This window comes from Oncorhynchus gorbuscha, linkage group LG22, assembly GCF_021184085.1.
Source record: "Oncorhynchus gorbuscha isolate QuinsamMale2020 ecotype Even-year linkage group LG22, OgorEven_v1.0, whole genome shotgun sequence".
NCBI classification, from domain to species: domain Eukaryota; kingdom Metazoa; phylum Chordata; class Actinopteri; order Salmoniformes; family Salmonidae; genus Oncorhynchus; species Oncorhynchus gorbuscha.
The window spans coordinates 1,162,951-1,189,884 of NC_060194.1; the positions used below are offsets into that span (position 1 = coordinate 1,162,951).

The 26,934-nt window shown below is 41.9% G+C and overlaps 1 protein-coding gene across 1 annotated transcript; it reads right to left on the reverse strand.

Moving 5' to 3' along the window:
* Positions 1-606: 606 nt before the first annotated feature.
* phb2a (prohibitin 2a) lies at positions 607-25,523 on the reverse strand. Its single transcript, XM_046321697.1, has 10 exons — positions 25,375-25,523; positions 23,680-23,809; positions 19,016-19,100; positions 18,663-18,742; positions 17,518-17,702; positions 16,892-17,021; positions 3,485-3,588; positions 2,579-2,656; positions 1,990-2,075; positions 607-1,189 (listed from the first exon to the last, which is right to left on the reverse strand). Exons 1-10 carry the CDS (start codon positions 25,393-25,395, stop codon positions 805-807), a joined length of 1,284 nt encoding a protein of 427 aa, XP_046177653.1. The 5' UTR covers positions 25,396-25,523; the 3' UTR covers positions 607-804.
* Between the last annotated feature and the right edge of the window lie 1,411 nt (positions 25,524-26,934).

The window sequence follows — 26,934 nt, forward strand, 5'->3', positions numbered from 1 at the left end:
TGGTATTCATTCACGACACTTCGTGAAGATCTGGAGTTGTTAACTCATACCAGGGCCCACATCCAAAAAGCATATTGGAGAAGAGGACCTGATCTTAGATCAGCGCTCTCTTTCTACATAATCTAAAACTAATGCTACTGTATATCAGCACACCAACTCTGAGGCTCTGTGAATACAGGCCAAGAGCTTAGGCACTGTGACAAGGAGATACACTTTGTAGAAACAAATAAGTGCTCGTTTGTGCTGGTCTGTGAGTACCCCGGCACAATCCGGTTTCTATTCATCTGTACATCATTTAAATACGAGGTAAAGCCAGGCAACTGTAACATGATACCATATGTGGAAAGACATTTCAAAGACAAATTGAACATAACATAATTCAAGTGAATGACTAGACAGAAACCTGTACGCATAGGGGTCTTCCAGGACCAGTGTTGAAAACCACTGTGTGGGGAAGAGGTATAATGTGGAGAGATGGCTCAAATCGAAGATATGGAATGCATACTCTTCTTCCAGGACCAGTGTTCCACTTTGGGGAAGAGGTATAATGTGGAGAGATGGCCAAATCGAAGATACGGAATGCATAAACTGAAAAAAAAAAAAAAAAAAAATGGGAAAAAAGCATATCAATAAAAAGAGGAAACATTTTAAGACAAGGCCGTTCACAAGCAGACAGTTTGATGATATACTTTGTATATATTTTAGTTGATCAAATAATTATTCTTTCCCATGCATGTTACCAGTACTCTGTTCACCATTGGGTAAGAAATTGTCTTAACCCCTCCCCATCCACGCACCCTACATTCAAGCCTCGCCATTTTGCGCCACATCCCCAGGACCCGCCGCCGCCGCAATATGGGGGACCGGGTATTCTCCCGCCTCACTCCATGTCTCTGGAACAACGACCATCTCATGGAACTTCAATTCACGTTCCTCCTCAATCGTTGGAACAGCCATGCTGACAATATCAGGGCTCTTCGAGAAGTGTTGTTCCTCAATCTCTGGAAGCATCGCAGGAACACTGGCTGTCTCAGGGGTCTTCAATTCTCCCTCAATCCCTGGAAGCATCGCAGGAACACTGGCTGTCTCAGGGGTCTTCAATTCTCCCTCAATCTCTGGAAGAGTCTCTTGAACAGCCTTGCTGATAATCTCAGGGCTCGTCCAGCCTATTTCTCCCAACCTGCTCAAACTGTTGGGGCATTTAATGTAGGTCCAATGCAGCCGTTTTCATCTCAAAAATCAAATCATTTATGGGTAACAATTAAGTACCTTGCCAATGATTGCTTCCAGTTTAAATGATTTAAATTTAAAAAATAGAAATTGCTTCTTAGCAAAGAGCCATTTCCCAAGCAAGAATTTTGCTAGGACTGTCTCGGAGTGGTCTGAGTAGGGAAAGGGAAAACCAAAAACTAGCTGTTATTAGCAGAGAGACTTAACGGTCTAACTTATTGGTTTATTAAATACTTTACGACCTGGTTATGTCACCAGGCAGGTCAAAACACCATCCCACCAAAACAGGCTGAAATTTCAGTGTTTTTTCAAAACAGCTCTTATACTAAAATGGCATCATCATAATCACATAATTATAATTATTCCAACCTCAGTGTGAAAATATATATAAAACACAGGGAAATCACATTTTTGACTACACTGAGCCTTTAAGGCTCATCTCCACCCCTGGCCCACCTTTCCACTTTTGTCAACTGTGTACATCAGTCTTATATTGTTATATTTCTTGTTTTGTTATATTTTTAATATGATTTATAATTTAATGCACTTTGAGATTAAAACTAAACCAAAGTGGTATTATACAAATAAAATAAATAAATTAGGGCACACAATGGAAAAATGTTTTACAACACGAAAAACAAGGAGCGTTTCTTATTGGACAAGTCTAAGTAAATTCCACCCTGTTGTCTTCCATTTGGTGCCTAATGAACAGGACCCAGGTAAATAGGAACAGTATTAGGGGAACAGAAGGGAACCTACTTGCTGAAGCTGTTGCTCGTGTTGTCCTGGAGGTTCAACACTAGGTTATCTGCACTCAGGTACACCTTGTTCTGCGATGTCGCCACCTGGAGATCAGACACAGTCAGTAGGATTGGGCAATGTCTCAAACTGTTATTTGGTGCATAAAGTGGGGCAAAAAAGTATTTAGTCAGCCACCAATTGTGCAAGTTCTCCTGTTTAAAAAGATGAGGCCTGTAATTTTCATCATAGGTTCACTTCAACTATGACAGACAAAATGAGAAAAAAAAATCTGAAAATCACATTGTAGGATTTTTAATGAATTCATTTGCAAATTATGGTGGAAAATAAGTATTAAGTACAGGACTATAAAAACCCAGATGCATCCTGCTTTAGAAAGTGGTCATTTTGCACCATCTAGTGGGCTAAGGAAAAATCACTATGGCCCTTTTGACCACCCTTCCTTCCTACCTTGTTCACTGATCTCACACAATTTGATAGATGTCACACTGGTTTCATCACATAGCTTTCACCAATCCCACCATGTCAGATTAGGTAAGGGATGAACGAAGAATGCAATCTTAAAGTATTTTAAAAAAGCTTTCCGTACAGTCTTGGCAATGTTCTGAGCTGCTCGGATCTTCCGGAGTTTCAGGTAGCCAGGGTTCTTTGTCACCGCCTCACCCAACTATAGTTACACAAATAAGAAAATGCAAATGGGTTAATGTATGCCATCTTGGTACCTCAATATACCCCAGAGGGCATAGCCTAGTCCACATCCAGCAGGTTTTACTGGTCCGACTCTGGCTTTGCCTACGATCCAGCCATGATCCCAAATCACACTAGTCAACTCATTAAGTTGGGTCAGTTAAACATGGCACGCACATGTCCTAAAAGCACCAGAAAGGTATTTCAAAGGGTGAATGAAATTAGGATAAACTCAGTTCACTTGTTCTCTTTAGTCAATGTATAGACCCAAAATGGTTCATGTTTTTTTTTTTTTATAAGAAAAAGGTGAACGGAATTCCCTGGTTTTCCAGAAATCCTGCTTTTTGATTGATTCTGATTCCGGGAATCTTCCAAATGGGATTTCTGGAAAACCACCAGTAACACAAATCTTATCTATACACCACTGGAGACATCTGTGAGATTAAAATTAAGAGAAAAAGCACACTAGTGTTTAACCTAAAAACCACAAGAGTATGATGTGTTGCCATAGAAATAGATCAAATAATACATCCATGTCTATGGATACAGCAGTGTGTGTACTCAGGTCGACCAACATGAGAGCAAGGGAAGGGAATGTGTAACAGCTGGCCCAAATCACTCCCTAAAACCTACATTTGGCCTAAATCCTTCAATATTTGCCGATCTGTAAAAAGGTAGAAGCAATATTGTAGAGGTTCTTCCACTAAACCTAACCAGACCCTTCATATATAACATTGAAGGGTGAGGAAGAGATTTGGGACCGGCTTTAGCTGTGCGTGTTCAGAGGAGTCTCCTCTTCAGAGTTCACCATTTTAGCAGCCTCTGCCTCTCCTTCAGCCTGGATAATCTTCTGCCTCTGGTCCTGCAGGGCTTTCTCCACATAGAAGAAGGCCCTCTGTGCCTCCTGTTGGGCTGAAAATACAGAGCAAGGTGGTCACATTACCATGACAAGAGAATTGATTGCAGAACATTCTTTACTAAATCAGATAAGCTCAATGAAGCATAGCATAAAGCAGGGCTGCACAACCCTCTTGGAGCTCTACTGTCCTGTAGTTTCAGTCCAACCCTGATTTAGCATATTTATTATAGATCCCGATTAGCTGCTGCCGAAGCTGGGGTCCAGCAAAATTAAGGCAGTTTATACAATTTAAAACATTACAATACATTCACAGATTTCACAACACACTCTGTGCCTCAGGCCCCTTCTCCACCACATATCTACAGTACTAAATTCATGTATAGTGCGTATGTGCCAATACGGGTGTTGCTTCACAGTCCCCGCTGTTCCATAAGGTGTTTTTTAAATCTAAGTTTATTGCTCCTGTCAGTTACTTGATGTGGAACAGAGTTCCATATAGTCATGGCTCTATGTAGTGCTGTGCACCTCCCAGTCTGTTCTGGACTTGGGGGCTGTGAAGAGACCTCGTGGCATGTCTTGTGAGGTATGCATCTTGCAGGTATCACAACTTGCAGACTTGTTTTCGAGTTGCTGTGTGTTTTGTTGCCAACCTATTTTGCTACCTGACAACTTTACGTTTTTTACTTTTTAATTACAGTTTATATTTGTTTTTTTTCCTCAACTTTTTCACTCCGGACGCTTTAGCTGGACATGGTTCGTCAGGACCTCCAACAGCCGAAGCTAAGTAGTAACATTAACATGATGCCTTCTAATTGTAGTCGCTGTACTCGCCTTACGGCGAGGATAGCTGTGCTACAAGCCCAGCTTCAGACGCAATCGTTAGGCAAGGGTAATTTCAGTGTAGGAAAGGATGAAACAGCGTCTGTGCCACCAGTAAGTACAGATAGTAGTATAAATCCCCTCGCATAGTCCCTAAAGCCGGACAACTTTCTCACGGTTTCTGGAAGGAAATGCTGTAGGAACGCTCAACCGGTGTTGCTCATTCATCCGACAGAAACCTTCAACCGGTTTTCCCCATTAAGCAGCTGGTCGGAGTCAGAGGCCGAGTCTTCTCTGGTCTCTACTCCTCCCGTTACGGGGTCTGAGATGCCAATAGCTCTGACAAATTGAAAACCCTAGTCATTGGCGACTCCATTACCCGCAGTATTAGACTTAAAGCGAATCATCCAGCGATCATACACTGTTTACCAGGGGGCAGGGCTACCGACGTTAAGGCTAATCTGAAGATGGTGCTGGCTAAAACTAAAACTGGCAAGTGTAGAGAGTATAGAGATATTGTCATCCACGTCGGCACCAACGATGTTAGGATGAAACAGTCAGATCAACAAGCGCAACATATCTTTCTAGCTGATTTACACGCAGAAGCTGTGTCGGCATCGAGTAATAGTCTCTGGCCCCCTCCCAGTTAGGGGGAGTGATGAGCTCTACAGCAGAGTCTCAACTCAATCACTGGTTGAAAACTGTTTGTCTCTCCCAAAAGATAGAATTTGTAGACAATTGGCCCTCTTTCTGGGACTCACCCACAAACAGGTCCAAGCCTGACCTGTTGAGGAGTGACTGACTCCATCCTAGATGGAAGGGTGCTCTCATCTTATCTACCAACATAGACAGGGCACTAACTCTCCTAGTTCCACAAAGAAATAGGGTGCAGGCCAGGCAGCAGGCTGTTAGCCAGCATAGTAGTCTGCCACTAGCACAGTCAGTGTAGTCAGCTCAGCTATCACCATTGAGACCGTGTCTGTGCCTCGACGTAGGTTGGGCAAAACTAAACATGGCGGTGTTCGCCTTAGCAATCTCACTAGGATAAAGACCACCTCCATTCCGGTCATTATTCCTGTAATTATTGAAAGAGATCATGATACCTTGTGGTATTAGAGAGGGGTAAAGAAAGATTTTGTTCAGGCGCCAGGCAGGTATTAACCATGCCGAAAGGAAAAGAGTAGAATAGAGAGAGTACCACTACCAGACACACACACACACATCAGCAAAAGAGACTGCCTAGAGTGTAGCCTGTTTACCAGATAGCCAGTGGAGAGAAAAGAGAATATACACCATATAAAACCCACATCACAGTACAGGGGTAACCCCAACAAGAATACCTCATACAATAATACTAATAATGGCAGAGCAATTCAACAGCAACTTCATACAAGAACGAACCCAGTCAGAGGATTTGCATTTAATTTAAAGATTTAATCTATTATTTTCTAGTGGATGAGTGCAGAGGGTATCAATGTGGGGGGTGGTCATCGACACAACAAAGGCCTTAAAAATGCCCACAGTCTTCTCGGCCACATGTCATTAGTACACCCCACCTCAATACAGTTCACATAAACAATACACAACTTGCAAGCAACGTCCCTTTTAACTAAAATATCCACCAAAATACTTCTGGCAGGGCAATAATAGTCCAGCTCTAATGAACTTCAATGGGCAGTGCATTTAACAAATAGAGAGTCTGTTGCAGGGTAAAGCACTGGAACGAGAGGGAAGAGAAAGAGAGAAAAAGATAAATCTTAGCTGTGGTCTTCAGGCCTGCCGGTGTCTGACTGTCCCATGGTTTGTTGGTTTGTTTGTTAAAGCTTCGCAACAATGTTGCTACTAATCCATGCGATCCATAACGGGCGCGGTCCCGAACAAAACCAACCACGATCTAAAGCGATCACACCGATGATTGAGTTAATTACTTTATAAACTACACACGCTGAAAACAAACAACTTCTGCAGCACACAATCAAACTGTCGCACCACCCCAAGAGCCCCTCCCCAAAGAGCTGAACGAGCTCTCTTTATTTCCTCCTTCCTTACTGCTGATGCGCTCTTAAAGTGGCAGTGCACGGTGAAGGCTCCTTGCAGATTTCGCCACAACCTCACATCTCAAAATAGGGCTACTTAATGTTAGATCCCTTACTTCAAAGGCAATTATAGTCAATGAACTAATCACTGATCATAATCTTGATGTGATTGGCCTGACTGAAACATGGCTTAAGCCTGATGAATTTACTGTGTTAAATGAGGCCTCACCTCCTGGCTACACTAGTGACCATATCCCCCGTGCATCCCGCAAAGGCGGAGGTGTTGCTAACATTTACGATAGCAAATTTCAATTCACAAAAAACAAGACGTTTTCGCCTTTTGAGCTTCTAGTCATGAAATCTACGCAGCCTACTCAATCACTTTTTATAGCTACTGTTTCCTGGGCCATATACAGCGTTTCTCACCGAGTTCCCTGAATTCCTATCGGACCTTGTAGTCATAGCAGATAATATTCTAATCTTTGGCGACTTTAATATTCACATGGAAAAGTCCACAGACCCACTCCAAAAGGCTTTCAGAGCCATCATCGACTCAGTGGGTTTTGTCCAACATGTCTCTGGACCCACTCACTGTCAGTCATACGCTGGACCTAGTTTTGTCCCATGGAATAAATGTTGTGGATCTTAATGTTTTTCCTCGTAATCCTGGACTATCGGACCACCATTTTATTACGTTTGCAATTGCAACAAATAATCTGCTCAGACCCCAACCAAGGAACATCAAAAGTCGTGCTATAAATTCACAGACAACACAAAGATTCCTTGATGTCCTTCCAGATTCCCTCAGTCTACCCCAGGACACCAGAGGACAAAAATCAGTTAACCACCTAACTGGAGAAACTCAATTTAACCTTGCGCAATACATTAGATGCAATTGCACCCCTAAAAACTAAAAACATTTCTCTTAAGAAACTACCTCCCTGGTACACAGAAAATACTCGAGCTCTGAAGCAAGCTTCCAGAAAATTGGAACGGAAATGGCGCCACACCAAACTGGAAGTCTTCCAACTAGCTTGGAAAGACGGTACCGTGCAGTACCGAAGAGCCCTTACTGCTGCTCGATCATCCTACTTTTCTAACTTAATTGAGGAAAATAAGAACAATCCGAAATTCCTTTTTGATATTGTCGCAAAGCTAACTAAAAAGCAGCATTCCCCAAGAGAGGATGACTTTCACTTCAGCAGTGATAAATTCATGAACTTCTTTGAGGAAAAGATCATGATTATTAGAAAGCAAATTACGGACTACTCTTTAAATCTGAGTATTCCTTCAAAGCTCAGTTGTCCTGAGTCTGCACAACTCTGCCAGGACCTAGGATCAAGAGAGACGCTCAAGTGTTTTAGTACTATATCTCTTGACACAATGATTAAAATAATCATGGCCTCTAAACCTTCAAGCTGCATACTGGACCATATTCCAACTAAACTACTGAAAGAGCTGCTTCCTGTGCTTGGCCCTCCTATGTTGAACATAATAAACGGCTCTCTATCCACCGGATGTGTAACAAACTCACTAAAAGAGGCAGTAATAAAGCCTCCCTTGAAACAGCCAAACCTTGACCCAGAAAATATAAAAAACTATCGGCCTATATCGAATCTTCCATTCCTCTCAAATTTTAGAAAAGGCTGTTGCGCAGCAACTCACTGCCTTCCTGAAGACAAACAATGTATACGAAATGCTTCAGTCTGGTTTTAGACCCCATCATAGCACTGAGACGGCACTTGTGAAGGTGGTAAATTACATTTTAATGGCATCGGACCGAGGCTCTGCATCTGTCCTCGTGCTCCTAGACCTTAGTGCTGCTTTTGATACCGTCGATCACCACGTTCTTTTGGAGAGATTGGAAACCCAAAATTGGTCTACACGGACAAGTTCTGGCCTGGTTTAGATCTTATCTGTCTGAAAAATATCAGTTTGTCTCTATGAATGGTTTGTCCTCTGACAAATCAACTGTAAATTTCGGTGTTCCTCAAGGTTCCGTTTTAGGACCACTATTGCTTTCACTATATATTTAACCTCTTGGGGATGTTATTCGAAAACATAATGTTAACTTTCACTGATATGCGGATGACACACAGCTGTACATTTCAATGAAACATGGTGAAGCCCCAAAATTGCCCTTGCTAGAAGCATGCGTTTCAGACATAAGGAAGTGGATGGCTGCAAACGTTCTACTTTTAAACTCTGACAAAACAGAGATGCTTGTTCTAGGTCCCAAGAAACAGAGATCTTCTGTTGAATCTGACAATTAATCTTAATGGTTGTACAGTCGTCTCAAATAAAACTGAAGGACCTTGGCATTACTCTGGACCCTGATCTCTCTTTTGAAGAACATATCAAGACCATTTCAAGGACAGCTTTTTTCCTGTGTGTATCCTCTTGTGGATCTCCACCTGTTTGGGGAAACTGAAGGCTTTCCCACAGTAGTGCTTCTTTTTTCCTTCTACGTAACATTGCAAAAATCAGAAACTTTGTCCAAAAATGATTCAGAAAAATGAATCCATGCTTTTGTCACTTTTAGGTTAGACTACTGCAATGCTCTACTTTCCGGCTACCCGGATAAAGCGCTAAAACTTCAGTTAGTGCTAAATACGGCTGCTAGAATCCTGACTAGAACCCCAAAATTTGATCATATTACTCCAGTACTAGCCTCTACACTGGCTTCCTGTCAAAGCATTACATGGGCTTGCTCCTACCCATCTCTCTGATTTGGTCCTGCCGTACATACCTACATGTACCCTACGGTCACAAGACGCAGGCCTCCTAATTGTCCCTAGAATTTCTAAGCAAACAGCTGGAGGCAGGGCTTTCTCCTATAGAGCTCAATTTTTATGGAACGGTCTGCCTACCCATGTCAGAGACGCAAACTTGGTCTCAAGTCTTTACTGAAGACTCATCTCTTCAGTGGGTCATATGATTGAGTGTAGTCTGGCCCAGGAGTGGGAAGGTGACCGGAAAGGCTCTGGAGCAACGAACCGCCCTTGCTGTCTCTGCCTGGCCGGTTCCCCTCTTTCCACTGGGATTCTCTGCCTCTAACCCTATTACAGGGGCTGAGTCACTGGCTTACTGGGGCTCCCTCATGCAGTCCCTGGAAGGGGTGCGTCACCTGAGTGGGTTGATTCACTGATGTGGTCATCCTGTCTGGGTTGGCGCCCCTGTCTGGGTTGTGCCATGGCGGAGATCTTTGTGGGCTATACTCGGCCTTGTCTCAGGATGGTAAGTTTGTGGTTGAAGATTTCCCTCTAGTGGTGTGGGGGCTGTGCTTAGGTAAAATGGGTGGGGTTATATCCTTCCTGTTTGGCCCTGTCCGGGGGTGTCATCAGATGGGGCCACAGTGTCTCCTGACCCCTCCTGTCTCAGCCTCCAGTATTTATGCTGCAGTAGTTTGTGTCGGGGGGCTAGGGTCAGTTTGTTATATCTGGAGTACTTCTCCTGTCCTAGTCGGTGTCCTGTGTGAATCTAAGTGTGCGTTCTCTAATTCTCTCCTCTCTTTCTCTCTCTCTGAGGACCTGAGCCCTAGGACCATGCCCCAGGACTACCTGACATGATGACTCCTTGCTGTCCCCAGTCCACCTGACTGTGCTGCTGCTCCAGTTTCAACTGTTCTGCCTTATTATTATTATTCAACCATGCTGGTCATTTATGAACATTTGAACAACTTGGCCATGTTCTGTTATAATCTCCACCCAGCAGAGGAGGTTTCTTCCTAGGTTTTGGCCTTTCTAGGGAGTTTTTCCTAGCCACCGTGCTTCTACACCTGCATTGCTTGCGGTTTGAAGTTTTAGGCTGGGTTTCTGTACAGCACTACAGCTCTCTCATAAATCAAAATAGTGATGAAGTCAATCTCTCCTCCACTTTCAGCCAGGAGAGATTGGCATGCATATTATTAATATTAGCTCTCTGTGTAAATCAAGGGCCAGCCGTGCTGCCCTGTGTCATTTGCAATTTTCCTAAGTCCTTTGTGGCACCTGCCCACATGACTCAACAGTAGTCCAGGTGTGACAAAACTAGTGCCTGTAGGACCTGCCTTGTTGATAGTGTTGTTAAGGCAGAGCATTGCTTTATTATATAGACAGACTGCTCCCTATTTTAGCTACTACTGCATCAATATGTTCTGACAATGACAGTTTACAATCTAGTGTTACTCCAAGCAGTTTTGTCATCTCAACTTGCTCAATTTCCACGTTATTTATTACATTTAGTTGAGGTTTAGTGAGTGTTTTGTTCCAAATACAATGCTTTTAGTTTTAGAAATATTTAGGGCTACCTTATTCCTTGCCACCCACTCTGAAACTATCTGCAGCTCTGAGTGTTGCTGTCATTTCAGTTGCTGTAGTAGCTGACGTGTATAGTGTTGAGTCATCCGCATATATACACTCAGTGGCATGTAGCTAATAAAAGCAAGGGGCCTAAACAGCTACCCTGGGGAATTCCTGATTCTAACTGGATTATATTTGAGGCCTCCATTAAAGAACACCTGTTCTGTTAGACAAGTAACTCTTTATCCACATTATAGCAGGGGGTGTAAAGCCATAACATACGCTTTTCCAGCAGCAGACTACGATCAATAAAATGTCAAAAGCTGCACTGAAGTCTTGTTAGACAGCCCCCACAATCATTAATCAATCTCTCAGCCAGTCAGTCTTTGTGTAAGTGCTGTGCTTGTCGAGTGTCCTTCCCTATAAGCATGCTGAAATTCTGTTGTCAATTTGTTTACCGTGAAATAGCTTTGTATAGGAGAAAAATAAAAAATAAAAATAAAACTTTACTAAGGGTTGGTAATGGGCAGATTGGTCAGCAATTTGAGCCGGTAAAGGGGGCTTTACTGTTCTTGGGTAGCGGAATGACTTTAGCTTCCATCTAGGTCTGAGGGCACACACACTCGCTAGGCTTACATTGAAGAGGCAATATATTGTGCTATTATCCTCTAATTTTCCATCCAGATTGTCAGACCCATGTGGTTTGTCATTCTTGAGCGACAATTCTCACCTCTTCCACACTATCTTTTCAGAATTCAAAAGAACAATTCTTGTCTTTCATAAATTGGTCTGATATACTTGGATGTGTAGCATCAGCGTTTGTTGCTAGCATGTCATTCCTATGTTTGCTTATTTTGCCAATGAAATAGTCATTAAAGTAGTTTGCAATATCAGTGGGCTTTGTGACAAATGAGCCATCTGATTCAATGAATGGAGCAGAGTTCGTCCCCCCCCCCCCCCCAAAAAAAAAAATTTTTTAAAGGTGCCCCAAAGCTTTTTACTATCATTCTTTATTTCATTGTGTAGTTTATTTTTATTAGTCACATGATTTCTTAATTTGCAGTACGTTTGCCAAATCAGTTGGGCTGCCAGAGTTAATTGCCATACCTTTTGCCTAATCCTTCTCCATTCCTCAATCCAAGGAGATTTAACCATTTTTACAGTCATTTTCTTAATGAGCGCATGCTTATTAGTAACTGGAATAAGACATTTTATAAATGTGTCAAGTGCAGTGTCTTGTTGGTCCTCATTACACACCACAGACCAGCAGCGTCTGGTTGGTCCTCATTACACACCACAGACCAGCAGCGTCTGGTTGGTCCTCATTACACACCACAGACCAGCAGCGTCTGGTTGGTCCTCATTACACACCACAGACCAGCAGCGTCTGGTTGGTCCTCATTACACACACCACAGACCAGCAAATATTATTTACATCATCAACATATGAATCACTACAAAACTTATTGTATGACCTCTTATACACTATATTAGGCTCAGCGCTTAGAACTTTCCTAGATATTATTATTATTATTATTATATTATTATATGACTACTACATCCTATGGATTTGGATACCGATTTAAAGCAAATATCTGTAGCATAAGTAAAGATTTGATCAATACATGTTGAAGATTTAATTCCTGTGATGTTTGTAACTACCCTGATAGGTTGACTGATACCAGTCCCTGCAACCTAGATCAGGGTAACAGTTAAGTTTTTTTCTGAGTGGGCAGCTTGATGATAGCCAGTCGAGATTAAAAATAAAAAAAATTCACCCAGACATGCTTGATAATGTATTTCACACATATTATCCAGATCATATGCAGCTCTATGGTGAGAAACATCTCGGTCCCCAAGGCAAAAACCCTGTGCTGACGAGGAGCACGAGTACAGGACATAACAAGGCTGCTTCCGACTGTTCTACCGCAGATTCTGGGAGCTGTCGAAGTCCATGTCGGGTCAAACGACATCAGGAGGACTAGCTCGGAACGTTTGAAAATGGATGAAAAATAACTGATTTGAGCAATTAAAGACTACAAAAAACAGCCGATAATTTAACCTGATCCAGGTTGCAGACACTGGTTACAGTTTTAATTTCTCTCTTGAGTGGGCAGCTTAATGAAAGCCAGTCAATATTTAAATCACCCAGAAAAAAATACTTCTGTTGATATCACATTCATTATCAAGCATTTCACACATATTATCCAGATGCTGACTGTTAGCACTTAGTCTACAGCAGCTTCCCACAAAAATGGGCTTTAGGTGAGGCAGATGAACCTGTAGCCATATTACATCAACAGTATTTTACATTAGATAGTCTCCAAGCTTTACAGGAATGTGTTTCTGAATATAGACCGCAACACTGTCTCCGTTGGCATTTGTCCTTTCGGTAGATGTTATAAGAATGTACTGCTACCACTGTATCAAAGATATTATCTAAGTGAGTGTCAGAGCGAATATGAATGGCATCTGTTACAAGCAAGTTATTTACTTCATGTACCTTGTTCCTAAGGCTACAGTTGAAGTCGGATGTTTACATACACTTAGGTTGGAAACATTAAAACTCATTTTCCAAACACTACAAAATAGTTTCGGCAAGTCGGTTAGGACATCAACTTTTTCTAACACTTGTTTACAGACAGATTATTTAACTTAATCACAATTCCAGTGGGTCAGAAGTTTACATACACTACGTTGACTGTGCCTTTAAACAGCTTGGAAACTTCCAGAAAACAATGTCATGGCTTCAGAAGGTATAATTGACATCACGAGTCAATTGTAGGTGTACACTGCTCCAAAAAATAAAGGGAACACTAAAATAACACATCCTAGATCGGAAATAATTAAATATTCTTATTAAATACTTATTTACATAGTTGAATGTGCTGACAACAAAATCACACAAAAAAGATCAATGGAAATCAAATTTATCAACCCATGGAGGTCTGGATTTGGAGTCACACAAAGTTAAAGTGGAAAACCACACTACAGGCTGATCCAACTTTGATGTAATGTCCTTTAAAGTCAAAATGAGGCTCAGTAGTGTGTGTGGCCTCCACGTGCCTGTATGACCTCCCTACAACGCCTGGGCATGCTCCTGATGAGGTGGCGGATGGTCTCCTGAGAGATCTCCTCCCAGACCTGGACTAAAGCATCTGTCAACTCCTGTGGTGCAACGTGGCGTTGGTGGATGGAGCGAGACATGTCCCAGATGTGCTCAATTCGATTCAGGTCTGGGGAACGGGCGGGCTAGTCCATAGCTTCAATGCCTTCTTCTTGCAGGAACTGCTGACACTCCAGCCACATGAGGTCTAGCATTGTCTTGCATTAGGAGGAACCCAGGGCCAATCGCACCAGCATATTGTCTCACAAGGGGTCTGAGGATCTCATCTCGGTACCTAATGGCAGTCAGGCTACCTCTGGCGAGCACATGGAGGGCTGTGCAGCACCCCAAAGAAATGCCACCCCACACCATGACTGACCCACCGCCAAACCAGTCATGCTGGAGGATGTTGCAGGCAGCAGAACGTTCTCCACTGCGTCTCCAGACTGTCACATGTGCTCAGTGTGAACCTGCTTTCATCTGTGAAGAGCACAGGACGCCAGTGGCAAATTTGTCAATCTTGGTGTTATCTGGCAAATGCCAAACGTCCTGCACGGTGTTGGGCTGTAAGCACAACCCCCACCTGTGGACGTCGGGTCCTCATACCCCCCCCACGGAGTCTGTTTCTAACCGTTTGTGCAGACATGCACATTTGTGGCCTGCTGGAGGTCATTTTGCAGGGCTCTGGCAGTGCTCCTCCTTGCACAAAGGCGAAGGTAGCGGTCCTGCTGCTGGGTTGTTGCCCTCCTACGGCCTCCCCCACGACTCCTGATGTACTGGCCTGTCTCCTGGTAGCGCCTCATGCTCTGGACACTATGCTGACAGACACAGAAAACCTTCTTGCCACAGCTTGCATTGATGTGTCATCCTGGATGAGCTGCACTACCTGAGCAACTTGTGTGAGTTGTAGACTCAGTCTCATGCTACCACTAGAGCGAAAGCACCGCCAGCATTCAAAAGGTGACCAAAACATCAGCCAGGAAGCATAGGAACTGAGAAGTGGTCTGTGGTCATCACCTGCAGAACCACTCCTTTATTGGGAGTGTCTTGCTAATTGCCTCTAATTTTCACCTGTTGTCTATTCCATTTGCACAGCATGTGAAATTTATTGTCAATCACTGTTGCTTCCTAAGTGGACAGTTTGATTTCACAGAAGTGTGATTGACTTGGAGTTACATTGTGTTGTTTAAGTGTTCCCTTTATTTTTTTTGAGCAGTGTATTTCAAGGCCTACCTTCAAACTCAATGCTTCTTTGCTTGACATCATGGGAAAATGAAAAGAAATCAGCACAAAGACCTCAGAAAATAAATTGTAGACCTCCACAAGTCTGGTTCATCCTTGGGAGCAATTTCCAAATGCCTGAAGGTAACACGTTCATTTGTACAAACAATAGTATGCAAGTATAATCACCATGGGACCACGCAGCGGTCATAGTCTCCTTGAGATCAATGTACTTTGATGCAAAAAGTGCAAATCAATCCCAGAACAGCAAAGACCCTTGTGAAAATGCTGGAGGAAACAGGTACAAAAGTATCTATATCCACAGTAAAACGAGTCCTATATTGACATAACCTGAAAGGCCGCTCACCAAGGAAGAAGCCACTGCTCCAAAACTGCCATAAAAAAGCCAGACTACGGCTTTGCAACTACACATAGGGACAAAGTTCGTACTTCTTGTAGAAATGTCCTCTGGTCTGATGGAACAAAAAGAGAACTGTTTGGCCATAATGACAATCGTCATGTTTGGATGAAAAAGGGGGAGGCTTGCAAACTGAAGAACACCATCCCAACCGAGAAGCACAGGGGTGGCAGCGTCATGTTGTGGGAGTGCTTTGCTGCAGGAGGGACTGGTGCAATTCACAAAATAGATGGCATCATGAGGGAGGGAAATTATGTGGATATACTGAAGCAACATCTCAAGACATCAGTCAGGAAGTTAAAGCTTGGTCGCAAATGGGTCTTCAAAATGGACAATGACCCCAAGCATACTTCCAAAGTTGTGGTAAAATGGTTTAAAGACAAAAGTCAAGGTATTGGAGTGGCCATCACAAAGCCCTGACCTCATTCCTATAGAAAATGTGGGCAGAACTGAAAATGTGTGCGAGCAAGGAAGCCTACAAACCTGACTCAGTTACACCAGCTCTGTCAGGAGGAATGGGCCAGAATTCACCCAACTTGTGGTACGCTTGTGGAAGGCTACCCGAAACGTTTGACCCAAGTCAAACAATTTAAAGGAAATGCTACCAAATTGAGAGTATGTAAACTTCTGACCCACTGGGACTGTGATGAAAGAAATGAAAATATATTATTCTGACATTTTCACATTCTTAAAATAAGGTGTTGAACCTAACTGACCTAAGACAGGGGCTTTTGACTAGGATTAAAATGTCAGGAATTGTGAAAAACAGAATTTAAATGCTTTTGGCTAAGGTTCCAACATCAACTGTACATATGTTAATATAGGCTATTTTTAGAACGTTTCTGGTTGCTTGACTGTTTAATGCTTTTTGGATAGTTCAGGAGGTGAGCTGGATAAAGTAGTCTTCCTACTATTGCACACTGCCTCAGTGCTAACCGTGTAACTTTGGTTTATAGGCTCATGATTACAATAGCTGTATATATTTCTGGATCAAACGCGCCAAATAAATTGACATTTTGGATATATATTTTAACGGAATTAATCAAACAAAAAGGACCAATTGTGATGTTTATGGGACATATTGGAGTGCCAACAGAAGATCGTCAAAGACATGAAGTATATTATTATTTCTGTGTTTTGTGTAGCGCCTGCAGGGTTGAAATATGGTTTCTCTTTGTTTACAGTGGAGCTATCCTCAGATAATAGCATTGTTGGCTTTCGCCAAGTTAATTTCGCAAGTTAATATTTTTGAGTTATTCTTTGTTCCGTGTATGTTTTTTCACCACTCTAGAGTGCAGTCTATGAATTTGAGTGGTTACATTTCCCCAGTCCCATCCATAGGCTGTATACAAAAACAGTGGGGGCCCAATTCAGTTTTTCAAATACCAGAATGTAGTTTTTAGTATTATTAGTATATGGTAAAAAGGTAGTGTACTATATATGCAATAGCAAGGGTATGAGCGTGAGCCTCCTCACCGACTTGCTTTGCTTCCACCGCGGCAGTGTACTCCCTGCTGAAGCTCAGCTCGGTGATGGCCACATCGTCCAGGATGATGTTGAAGTCCTTGGCCCGTTCAAAGAGCTCCCGCCGAATCATCAGGGACACCTAACGACAGAAGAACCCTTTTATTGCCATTGGTCCATCATTCTTAAATGCATTTCGATTGGAAAACTATAAAAACCTGTTCCAATTGAGAAGGCCATTATAATAATAATAATAATAAATGCCATTTAGCAGACGCTTTTATCCAAAGCGACTTACAGTCATGTGTGCATACATTCTACGTATGGGTGGTCCCGGGGATCGAACCCACTACCCTGGCGTTACAAGCGCCATGCTCTACCAACTGAGCTACAGAAGGACCACCATTACTGAGCTCAATTCATTAAAGTACATTCAGTAAGCTGCAGGAGCATGGAGCCAGGACAAATGTAGTGTAAATGTTTGTATAACACAGAAAAGACTAAAATCTAACAAAAAAATATTTAACAAAATTAAAGGTGATAAAGTGCATACCAATAGCGCAAAAGTCTAATGTAGCAACTACAACTTTACCACTTTAAGAGAAACAGCATTCCCAAAAGCACCCCTTCCTGTATACCTGAGCTCTCTGTGTGATGAGCTGCGAGGCGTTGAACTTGGCCACCACACTCTTCAGCACCTCATTGACGATGGATGGCAGCACCTTCTCATCGTAATCCTTGCCGAGCTGCTGGTACATGGCAGGCAGGTTGGAGGCCACAGGACGGGACAGCACACGCAGGGCGATGTTCACCATCTGCAGGTCTGTACCGGGACAGAGACAATAAGGAAAAGAGAGTCAGAGCCATTTTAGCTGATATTCAAGACTCAATAGGAGAAAGGATTATACCGAAATGTGTCGTCTGCATTTAACTCAACCCCTCTGAATCAGAGAGGCAATGCAGTTGTTTTTGGGGGTTAACTGCATTGCTCGAAGGCAGAACAGCAGATTGTCCATCTTGTCGGCTCAGGGATTCAAACCATCAACCTTTTGGTAATTGGTTAAACGCTCTTAACCACTAGGCTAAAATGGCTGTAAATATCAGAGTGGTTCTTCAACATAGCCTCCATTCACTGTTTGCCAGTCTCTTTCCTTCTCTATGAAAATAATGAATGTTCTTTATCCAATATTTTCCACTCGTCTCACTGCAACCAGGAGGCAAGATAATGTTATGAATACATTCTGTACGAACAGCAATAATAAAAATGTTAAAAATCCATTAAATCCATCCCGCCATGGAATCAATGTGTTGCAATAGCAACAGCAGTAAATGTGGATCTAGTTTTGGTGAATGTCATTCTCCACAAATATGCAACAGTTTAGAATGGCCCAGGCCACTGACTGAAGTGCTGTTGTGAAGTCAATCAGGGTAGCCTAGTGGTTAGAGCGTTGGACTAGTAACCGAAAGGTTGTAAGTTCGAATCCCCGAGCTGACAAGGTACAAATCTGTCGTTCTGCCCCTGAACAGGCAGTTATCCCACTGTTCCTAGGCAGTCATTGAAAATAAGAATTTGTTCTTAACTGACTTGCCTGGTTAAATAAAGGTAAAATAAATTACATTTTTTTTAAATCACAAAAAATAATTTTTGTAAAAAAAGGTACAGTTTGTTCCTAGATGTGAATAAACTAAACCGCATCTCATATGCAACAAGAGGTTTTATTTGATCCCAAGACAAAGGATCATTTTGATCAGGATTATATGTTCAGAAACACCAATCAATCACCTTTGCTTCCGGTTAGGGACGATATCTTTCTTGGTCTCGCCCTTATGTCATAGATGACAGGGTACTGGAACCATGGTATCCTGTCAAACAAGAATGTAGGGTGAGGACAATTAATAGAACCTTGTTTAAACAGTCCACCAAAGACATGGATCACCCTCACCCCCCGCTGTGAAAACAGTTCAGGGTCGTTCGTGTTCATTAGGGCACACAACCGAAAACATTTCAAAAAAGGAAAACATGAGTTTCTTATTGGACATGTGCAGGTAGTCCCTCCCTATGAGCCTAATGAACACGACAACGCACTGCCCTGCCAGTCAAGGGCAAAAAGGTGAGTGATAACGAAGGACATCTACCTAACGTGGAGCCCCTCAGCGAGTACCGTGTCCATCTGCATCCCACCAATCCTGTTGAAGATGATGGCCCTCTGACCACCTTCCACTGAGGAGAAAAGAAACTCATTTAAAACCAGTTGCAGTACAGTTTTGCAATGATGCTTCAAAACATGATCCAGGGGTAATTTGCATCCCATGGTAATGAGGACCACCGCTACAATAGCGTTAATAGAAAATGTCTGACAACTCCCCGGGATAGCCGTGTGAATTAAGGTTGATTAGGGGGAGGGGGCCGTACTGTTTGACAAACAGACAACACTGCGCTTTCCTCTACCCTCGTCCGATCTCTTCTAAGTCGCACGTGAGAACATCCAATAACTACTTTTGAACCTTTCCCCCAATGTATGAGGTGGGTGAGTAAAGGAGATGGGAATCGAGTAAAGACGAATTGAAAAAGAGCCCTTGGGTCCTTGTAGCGCAGTGTTGTATATAGTCTGTCAAGCAGTGAGGTCAACCTCCCCCCAATTCCCCTTTAATTTACAAAGCTATCCCAGCTAAAAGGTAGTCCATTAACTTTTTTTTTTTTTTATGAGTCAGCACGGGCTCCCGAGTGGCGCAGCGGTCTAACGCACTGCAACTTGAGGCATCACTACAGACACCTTGGTTCGGTTCCAGGCTGTATCACAACCGGCTGTGATCGCGAGTCCCATAGGGTAGCACACAATTGGCCTAGCTTCGTCCAGGTTTGGCCGGTGTAGGCAGTCATTGTAAATAAGAATTTGTTTAACTGACATGCCTAGTTAAATAAAATAGCAATATACGGTTGATTTACGCAACAACTTTGAGCATTGAAGTGAGAGGCTAAACACATATGGAATCCTGTAGTAACCAACAACAAAAAAGTTGAACAAATCTAAATATTTTATGTGTGAGATTCTTCAAAAGTAGCCACCCTTTGCCTTGACAGCTTTATGCTTTCTCTCAACCAGCTTCATGAGGTAGTCAACTGGAATGCATTTCAATTAACAGTTTTGAGCCAATCAGTTGTGTTGTGACAACGTAAGGTGGTATATAGAAGATGGTCTTTTGCCAAATAGGGCAAAGTCCATATTCTGGCAAGAACAGCTCAAAAAAAGCAAAGATAGATGACAGTCCATTACTTTAAGAAAGGTCAGTCAATCCGGAACATATCAAGACATAAAGTTTCGTCAAGTGCATTTGCAAAAACCAAGCGCTATGATGAAACTGGACCTCACGAGGACCCCCACAGTAAAGGAAGACCCAGAGTTACCTTTGCTGCAGAGGATTCGTTCATTCGAGTTACCGGCCTCAGATTACAGCCAAAAATTGCTACAGAGTTCAAATAACAGACATCTTAATGCCAACTGTTCAGAGGAGACTGCGTGAAACAGTCATGGTCGAATTGCTGCAAAGAAACCACTACTAAAGGACACCAACAATATGAAGACTTGCTTGGGTGAAGAAACAAGCAATGGAAATGTCTTGGGTCAGATGAGTCCAAATTTGAGATTTTTGGTTCCAACTGCCATGTATTTGAGAGTAGGTGAACAGGTGACCTCTGACTGTGTGGTACCAACCATGAAGCATGGAGGAGCTGTGACACGGTCTGTGATTTATTTAAAATTCAAGGCACACTTAACCAGCATGCCTACCACAGCATACTGAAGGCTGCATTTGGTTTGCTCTTAGTGGGACTATACATTTGCTTTTCAACAGGACAATGACCCAACACAACCCCAGGCAGTGTAAGGGCTATTTGATCAAGAAGGAAAGTGATGGAGTACTACATCAGATGACCTGGCCTCCACAATCACCCAACCTCAACCAAATTGAGATTGTTTGGGATGAGTTGGACCACAGAGTGAAGGAAAAGCAGCCAACAAGTGCCCAGCATGTGGGAACACCTTCAAGACTGTTGGAAAAGCATTCCAGGTGAAGCTGGTTGAGAGGATCCAAAGACTGTGCAAAGCTGTCAAAGGGTGGCTACTTTGACAAATCTAAAATATATTTTGATTGGTACTCTATACACACTCACGAAAAAATACAATGCTAGAAAGAGATTGCTCAGCAGACGAATCTACCATGTAGCTGTCTGGGAAGAACATAAAAACCTTGAATGAGTAATGCAAACTTTTGAATGGTATTCAGACCCTTTGCTCAAATACAATGCTAGAAAGCACCTTTCCTGTGCCTTTCCAAACCATGTCCAATCAATTGAATTTACCACAGGTGGACTCCAATACCTTGTTGAAGTTTGTAGAAACATCAAGGATGATCAATGGAAACAGGATGCACCTCATCTCAATTTCCAGTCTCATAGCAACGGGTCTGAATATTTATGTAAAAGGTATCCGTTTTTACCTTTAATACATTTGCAAACACTTTAAAAAAAATGTTTTACAGTTTGCCATTATGGTAGTGTGTATACTGATGGAGGAAAAAAACAAAATATAATCAATTTTAGAATAAGGCTGTAATGTAACAGAATGAGGAAGGAGTCTGAATACTTTCACAATGTATAAACTGCTTCAAAATACACAAGCCAACCGGTGTCTGTCAAGCCTTGTTCGTATCACTATGTTTTTGTTATCGTTTTTATTTTACATTTCTTTCTTTAATTGAACAATACAAAAAATAACACTTATTTAGTTAACCTTCTTAGCTACGAGTTCACGCTTTTGTCTAGGACAGTGAATAAGTAAGGGCTATGCATCCTGAAGAAACAAAAGCACCAATAAGCAGCGAGGGTGTGCCGACACCTGCTGTTCAGGAATTCACCACACACACACACACACACTTCATAATGTTAGCACTAAGCGACACCATTTGTATTGAGAACATTTACTACAGTGCTTTACTACAGTCAAAGGTCATGCAAACGATCACTAGTTACAAACAAAGTCATAATCCCGGCCCACTTAAAAATATGTCTCTTCTTAAAATGTGATTTTAAACATAACCCTAACCACAGTGCTAACCTTAAGTGAAGTCAACTTTACAATTTTGACTTTGTTTCCACTTGTAGTCACAGCCACAAGAGCTCTCATAAGTTAGCGGTTCATTACTTATCCAAACCCTATGAATATTACACTGTTACTCAATACAACACGTTTTGGCTCTCAACTGCAAATTTCATGCACTGATTAATAAATAAAAAATGTATGCAGGCAAACACTTGCACTGGTTTTAATAACACGCATATTAATTTCGCAAGCTAAAGAAAAGCTGACGCCCTTTTGTACATCGCGTTGTAACGTACAATTGACCTTATATTAGCACCCAAAAAATATAATACTTCCAGGTCAACTGTAGTACAGTTGAGTACCACAATCTCTATCCTTTCCAGCAAAATCAATGACGAGACCTTCATGCTGCCCGTCTCTGCATGCTTGAAGAAAATGACCTCCATCTTTTTAAAAATGGCGGGTGGGTAAGCGAAACCTACAGCGTGTTAGGGGGGAGATAAGCTGTGTGGGCAAACTGCTTTTTATACCTGATCTTATCACCTCTAACATGTAAATAAAACACTAAAGAGTTTATATGTGTCATTACATACCCATTTAAAGGGTTTGTGTCAAATTTGAATAAGGTTTTTAGGGTGGCGCTAAAGTGATCTTCAGAAGTAAACAGCGTCTGGTGCGGCTTTTGAGAGTCAAGTCTCGATGCAAAAAACGAATGCATTCAGTTGTACAATTGCCTCGGTTTTACCCGATCACTATCCCCTCCTTGTTTTTAAATCGGCGAGAGAAGCGCTACACCGGCTGTACGACAGAATAAGTTGCATTATGCATGCTGTACGTTACGCCATGACACGTCACAATTACAGCGTCAGAGTGGTTAGTATTGTCTACTTTCCCCCAATACTCATCAGGCTATTACCATGTCAATCAACGCTAGAATAGAAATGTAGTTTACACCCCAGTTTGTAGCAACTGTTGGCATCAGTCCCATTTGTTTCCTTTGAAGCCGTACGGAATGGGGTTCGTCAACAGTAGCTGGCTAGTTACAACCACCTTATCATGAAGGCAAGCACATGGACTAAAGGAACTGCACCAACTGTCTTGCTTTTTGTAGATTGCATATTTCGGAAAGATAACTAAACCGACAAGCCCAGATAGACAGTAAGTGTTATTTTTGTATTAAGTCAAAAGACGAGTTAGCTAGTGCTGGGCTGGCTGGTGCTGGGCTGGTGCATAAATTAACAGCTGTTAGCACATCAGCAAAGGATTGCTAGCTAGCTGGCTAGATTTACAAGGGTTAACTAGCCAGTTAATGTTAACTAGCTAAGTGAGGACGTGATAAGGACAGGCCTGCTTGCTCGGTACTTTTGATTATTTCAAATGTTCTGGCAGTGCAGGCCACTCAACATCGAACCACCATACTTTCTCCCATTATAACACAGGACTGAATGATATTCAATGAGCGGCTCACGTAGCTCACGCTCTTCAGGCAACCATTGAATATTTTAGAACATTAAGTCGCTCTGGATAAGAGCGTCTGCTAAATGACTTAAATGTAAATGTAAATGTAATTAACGCATTTAAGTTGCAGGCGTATTTGTTCATTCTATCGGCACGATCGGTGGAATAATCGATACAAATAGACATCTGTGAAAGGCTAACCGATAAATTGGTCAGGCTCTAATTGTATGTCTTGTCCTTTACCTGTGTATGTGGCTTCCTTGACTCCATAGGCAAGTGCTCCTGCGCCTATAAGAAGCTTGAACCCAAGACCTGCACCCCTTGGACCAGAGCCCATTCTGCTAGCCATCTGCCTCAACTGCCCTAGCAAACCCTGTAAAATGAGGGAGAGAAAAGAGAAAGCTCAAACAATGGCAGTTACAGGACAGTCAGACAGAGATGACATCAGTCACAGTGGTAGCTAGCTGGACTATAAGAGCATGTGGTTATCACATAATGGAGAAGACTTCAAAATAAATTGTGTAACATCTACTACTAGCAAAATCTGTAGATATTGTTATGATGGTCTGATTAATCATTTGTGTGCAAACTTTTCCTTACAAGCAACAATGTTGAATGACATTTAAACTTGCGATACCGGTAACGTTAGCACGGTTTTTCCTTTTGCTACTCGAAATTTGACAACATATCAACAAGAGGTTAATCTTTACCCGAGGTTAGGCACAGAGGTAAAGTTTATCTTTGACATTCAATTAATATGCTAATATGGCTAACAAAGATGTACATATGTCATGATCTGGACGAGACTGCTGAATCGAGGGAAGAATCTCTGTATTAACTATCTAATGTCAGCTAAATGTAGTTGTGAATATATTGGCCAAATCTCTTTAAATGGACAATACTGTAAACTGTCTTGTGCATGATTTGAACTGACACAATAGAGCCCCACATTGGATGTGTCATAATACCCATAAAACCTAGAGGTCAAACAGGGAAATGGTTCCAATCGTTTTACCACCATAAGGGATTTTAGAAACACTTAATGTAAGGGCTGTGATTCGTGTAGCCTTACCCTGGCGTGACAATTTGATAACCATGTAAATCTCTCTCGGACAAGCTGACTTTCATACTTATATTTGCCTCCACTTACTTCAGATAAACTGCTAAATTGGCATCAACATAGAATTCATGGAAGACTATAAATCCCTGCAGGTCATCTCTAGCTGACACCTTTGCTAAATTGTGTCAATTTAAAAAACTTACACAAGACAGTGCACAGAATTGTCCATTTAAAGAAATATAACCAAATGACACATTACTACATTTAACTAACATTAGATAGAGATTCTTACATTTGGCTCGTTTCGGCAGTCTCAGCCATATCATTTGTAATTCTTAATGATAGCCACATTAGCGTTTCATTTTGGGGGAGTAAATACATCACCAACCAGTAGAGTATACTATACTTTTATGCAACACTGGCTTGTAAGGAACATTTACGATTTTGCACACGTCTCAGGCTGTAACGATTTTCTACAGCCTGATTAATCAGACTAGTGTCATGATATCTTCGTGGCAACCTTCAACTTCATCCTTTCATAATGGGACAATTACAAAACAAGTGGGTGTGGACTGATGTTGGTAACTTGCAATGATTCTCAAACTGATAAGCTCGAGCGTGCAGTATACTAGCACCATCGGTCTCAGGCAGGATAATATAGTTACTATCTATCTATATGAATGGTCTACCTCGCACACCGCTGTCTATCTTGCTAGTTAAGTCAGCTATCATTCTCATTCAAAAGCTAATGCTAGGTTGCATAGCTGGCTAACATGGTTGCTCCGTTTACGTTCATTATTGCACGAGACCAAATTAATTACACAAATAATGTAGCTACTGTATTCGTTCGCTGCTGTAAAATGACGGTTTCAACTTACACCGGGCTCTTTATTCGCCATGCTTTGTTCTTGTTGGAAAGTGTAACTTGAAGTGAATCGAAGGTCGCGTGTGTTGAAAGTAGCACTTCCTGTGGGTGGGGCATCATTGAAAAATGTAGGCTTTATTTATTTCAGCGAGCTAAACACACCTGCTGCTGCAAACAGAAGCTCAAAATGCACAGATTCCAGTATGATGCAATTCAGTATGCTGAAACTGTACAATTATTACAAAACGGAGGTAAAGCAATGGTCTCATTCTGAAATGTACAGAAGTTGAATTCACTGTAGACAATTACATTTTACACATTGCACATAAATGTGACTCAAATGTATCCAGTCCCTACATGGTCTATTGGCCCCTATGAGTCTCTAAAGCCTTGTTCACACTGGCAGTTTGAAGTCAACTCAAGTGTTCCGTATATAGCCGAATTGAATCTGATCTTTTTCCTGCAGTCTGAACAGCCAAAAAGCACATGCAATCAGATATTTCTAAACACATTTCAATCCACCTTCATAGGTCAAATCAAATTTTATTGCTCACAAACACATGTTTAGCAGATGTTATCTAACAATTAATATCTAACAATTTCACAACATATACCCAATACACACAAATCTAAGTAAAGGAATAGAATTAAGAATATATAAACATATAAAGACCAACTACATATTATGGCAAGAACAGCTCAAATAAGCAAAGAGAAACAACAGTCGATCGTTACTTTAAGACATGAAGGTCAGTCTATCTGGAAAATGTATTGAAAATTTCAAGAACTTTGAAAACCATCAAGCACTATGATGAAACTGGCTCTCATGAGGACCGCCACAGGAAAGGAAGACCCAGAGTTACCTCTGCTGCAGAGGATGGATAGGTTCATTAGAGTTACCAGCCTCAGAAATTGCAGCCCAAACAAATGATTAAATAAATGCTTCAGGGTTCAAGTAACAGACACATCACAAGCATTTCGTTACACTCGCATTAATATCACCTAACCGTGTGTAGGTGACCAATAAAATTGGATTTTGATTTGATATCAACATCAACTGTTCAGAGGAGACTGTATGAATCAAACCTTCATGGTCGAATTGCTGCAAAGAAACCCCTACTAAAGGACACCAATAAGAAGAAGAGACTTCCTTGGGCCAAAAACACGAGCATTGGACAATAGACTGGTAGAAATCTGTCCTTTGGTCTGATGAGTCTAGAGATTTTTGGTTCCAACCGCCATCTCTTTGTGAGATGCAGAGTAGGTGAACGGATGATCTCTGCATGTGTTGTTCCCACCATGAAGCATGGAGGAGGAGGTGTGCTGGTGTTTCAAACCACCTTCGTAGGTCAAATAAATACAATTTTATTGGTCACATACATATGTTTAGCAGATATTATTGCGGGTATAGCAAAATTAAAATTTGAACAATAAGGAGAGTGATGGAGTGCTATAACAATTGACCTGACCTCCACAATCCCCTGACTTCAACCAAATTGAGATGGTGTGGGGTGAGTTGGAACGCAGAGTGAAGGAAAATCAGCATATAAGTGCTCAGCATATGTGGGAATTC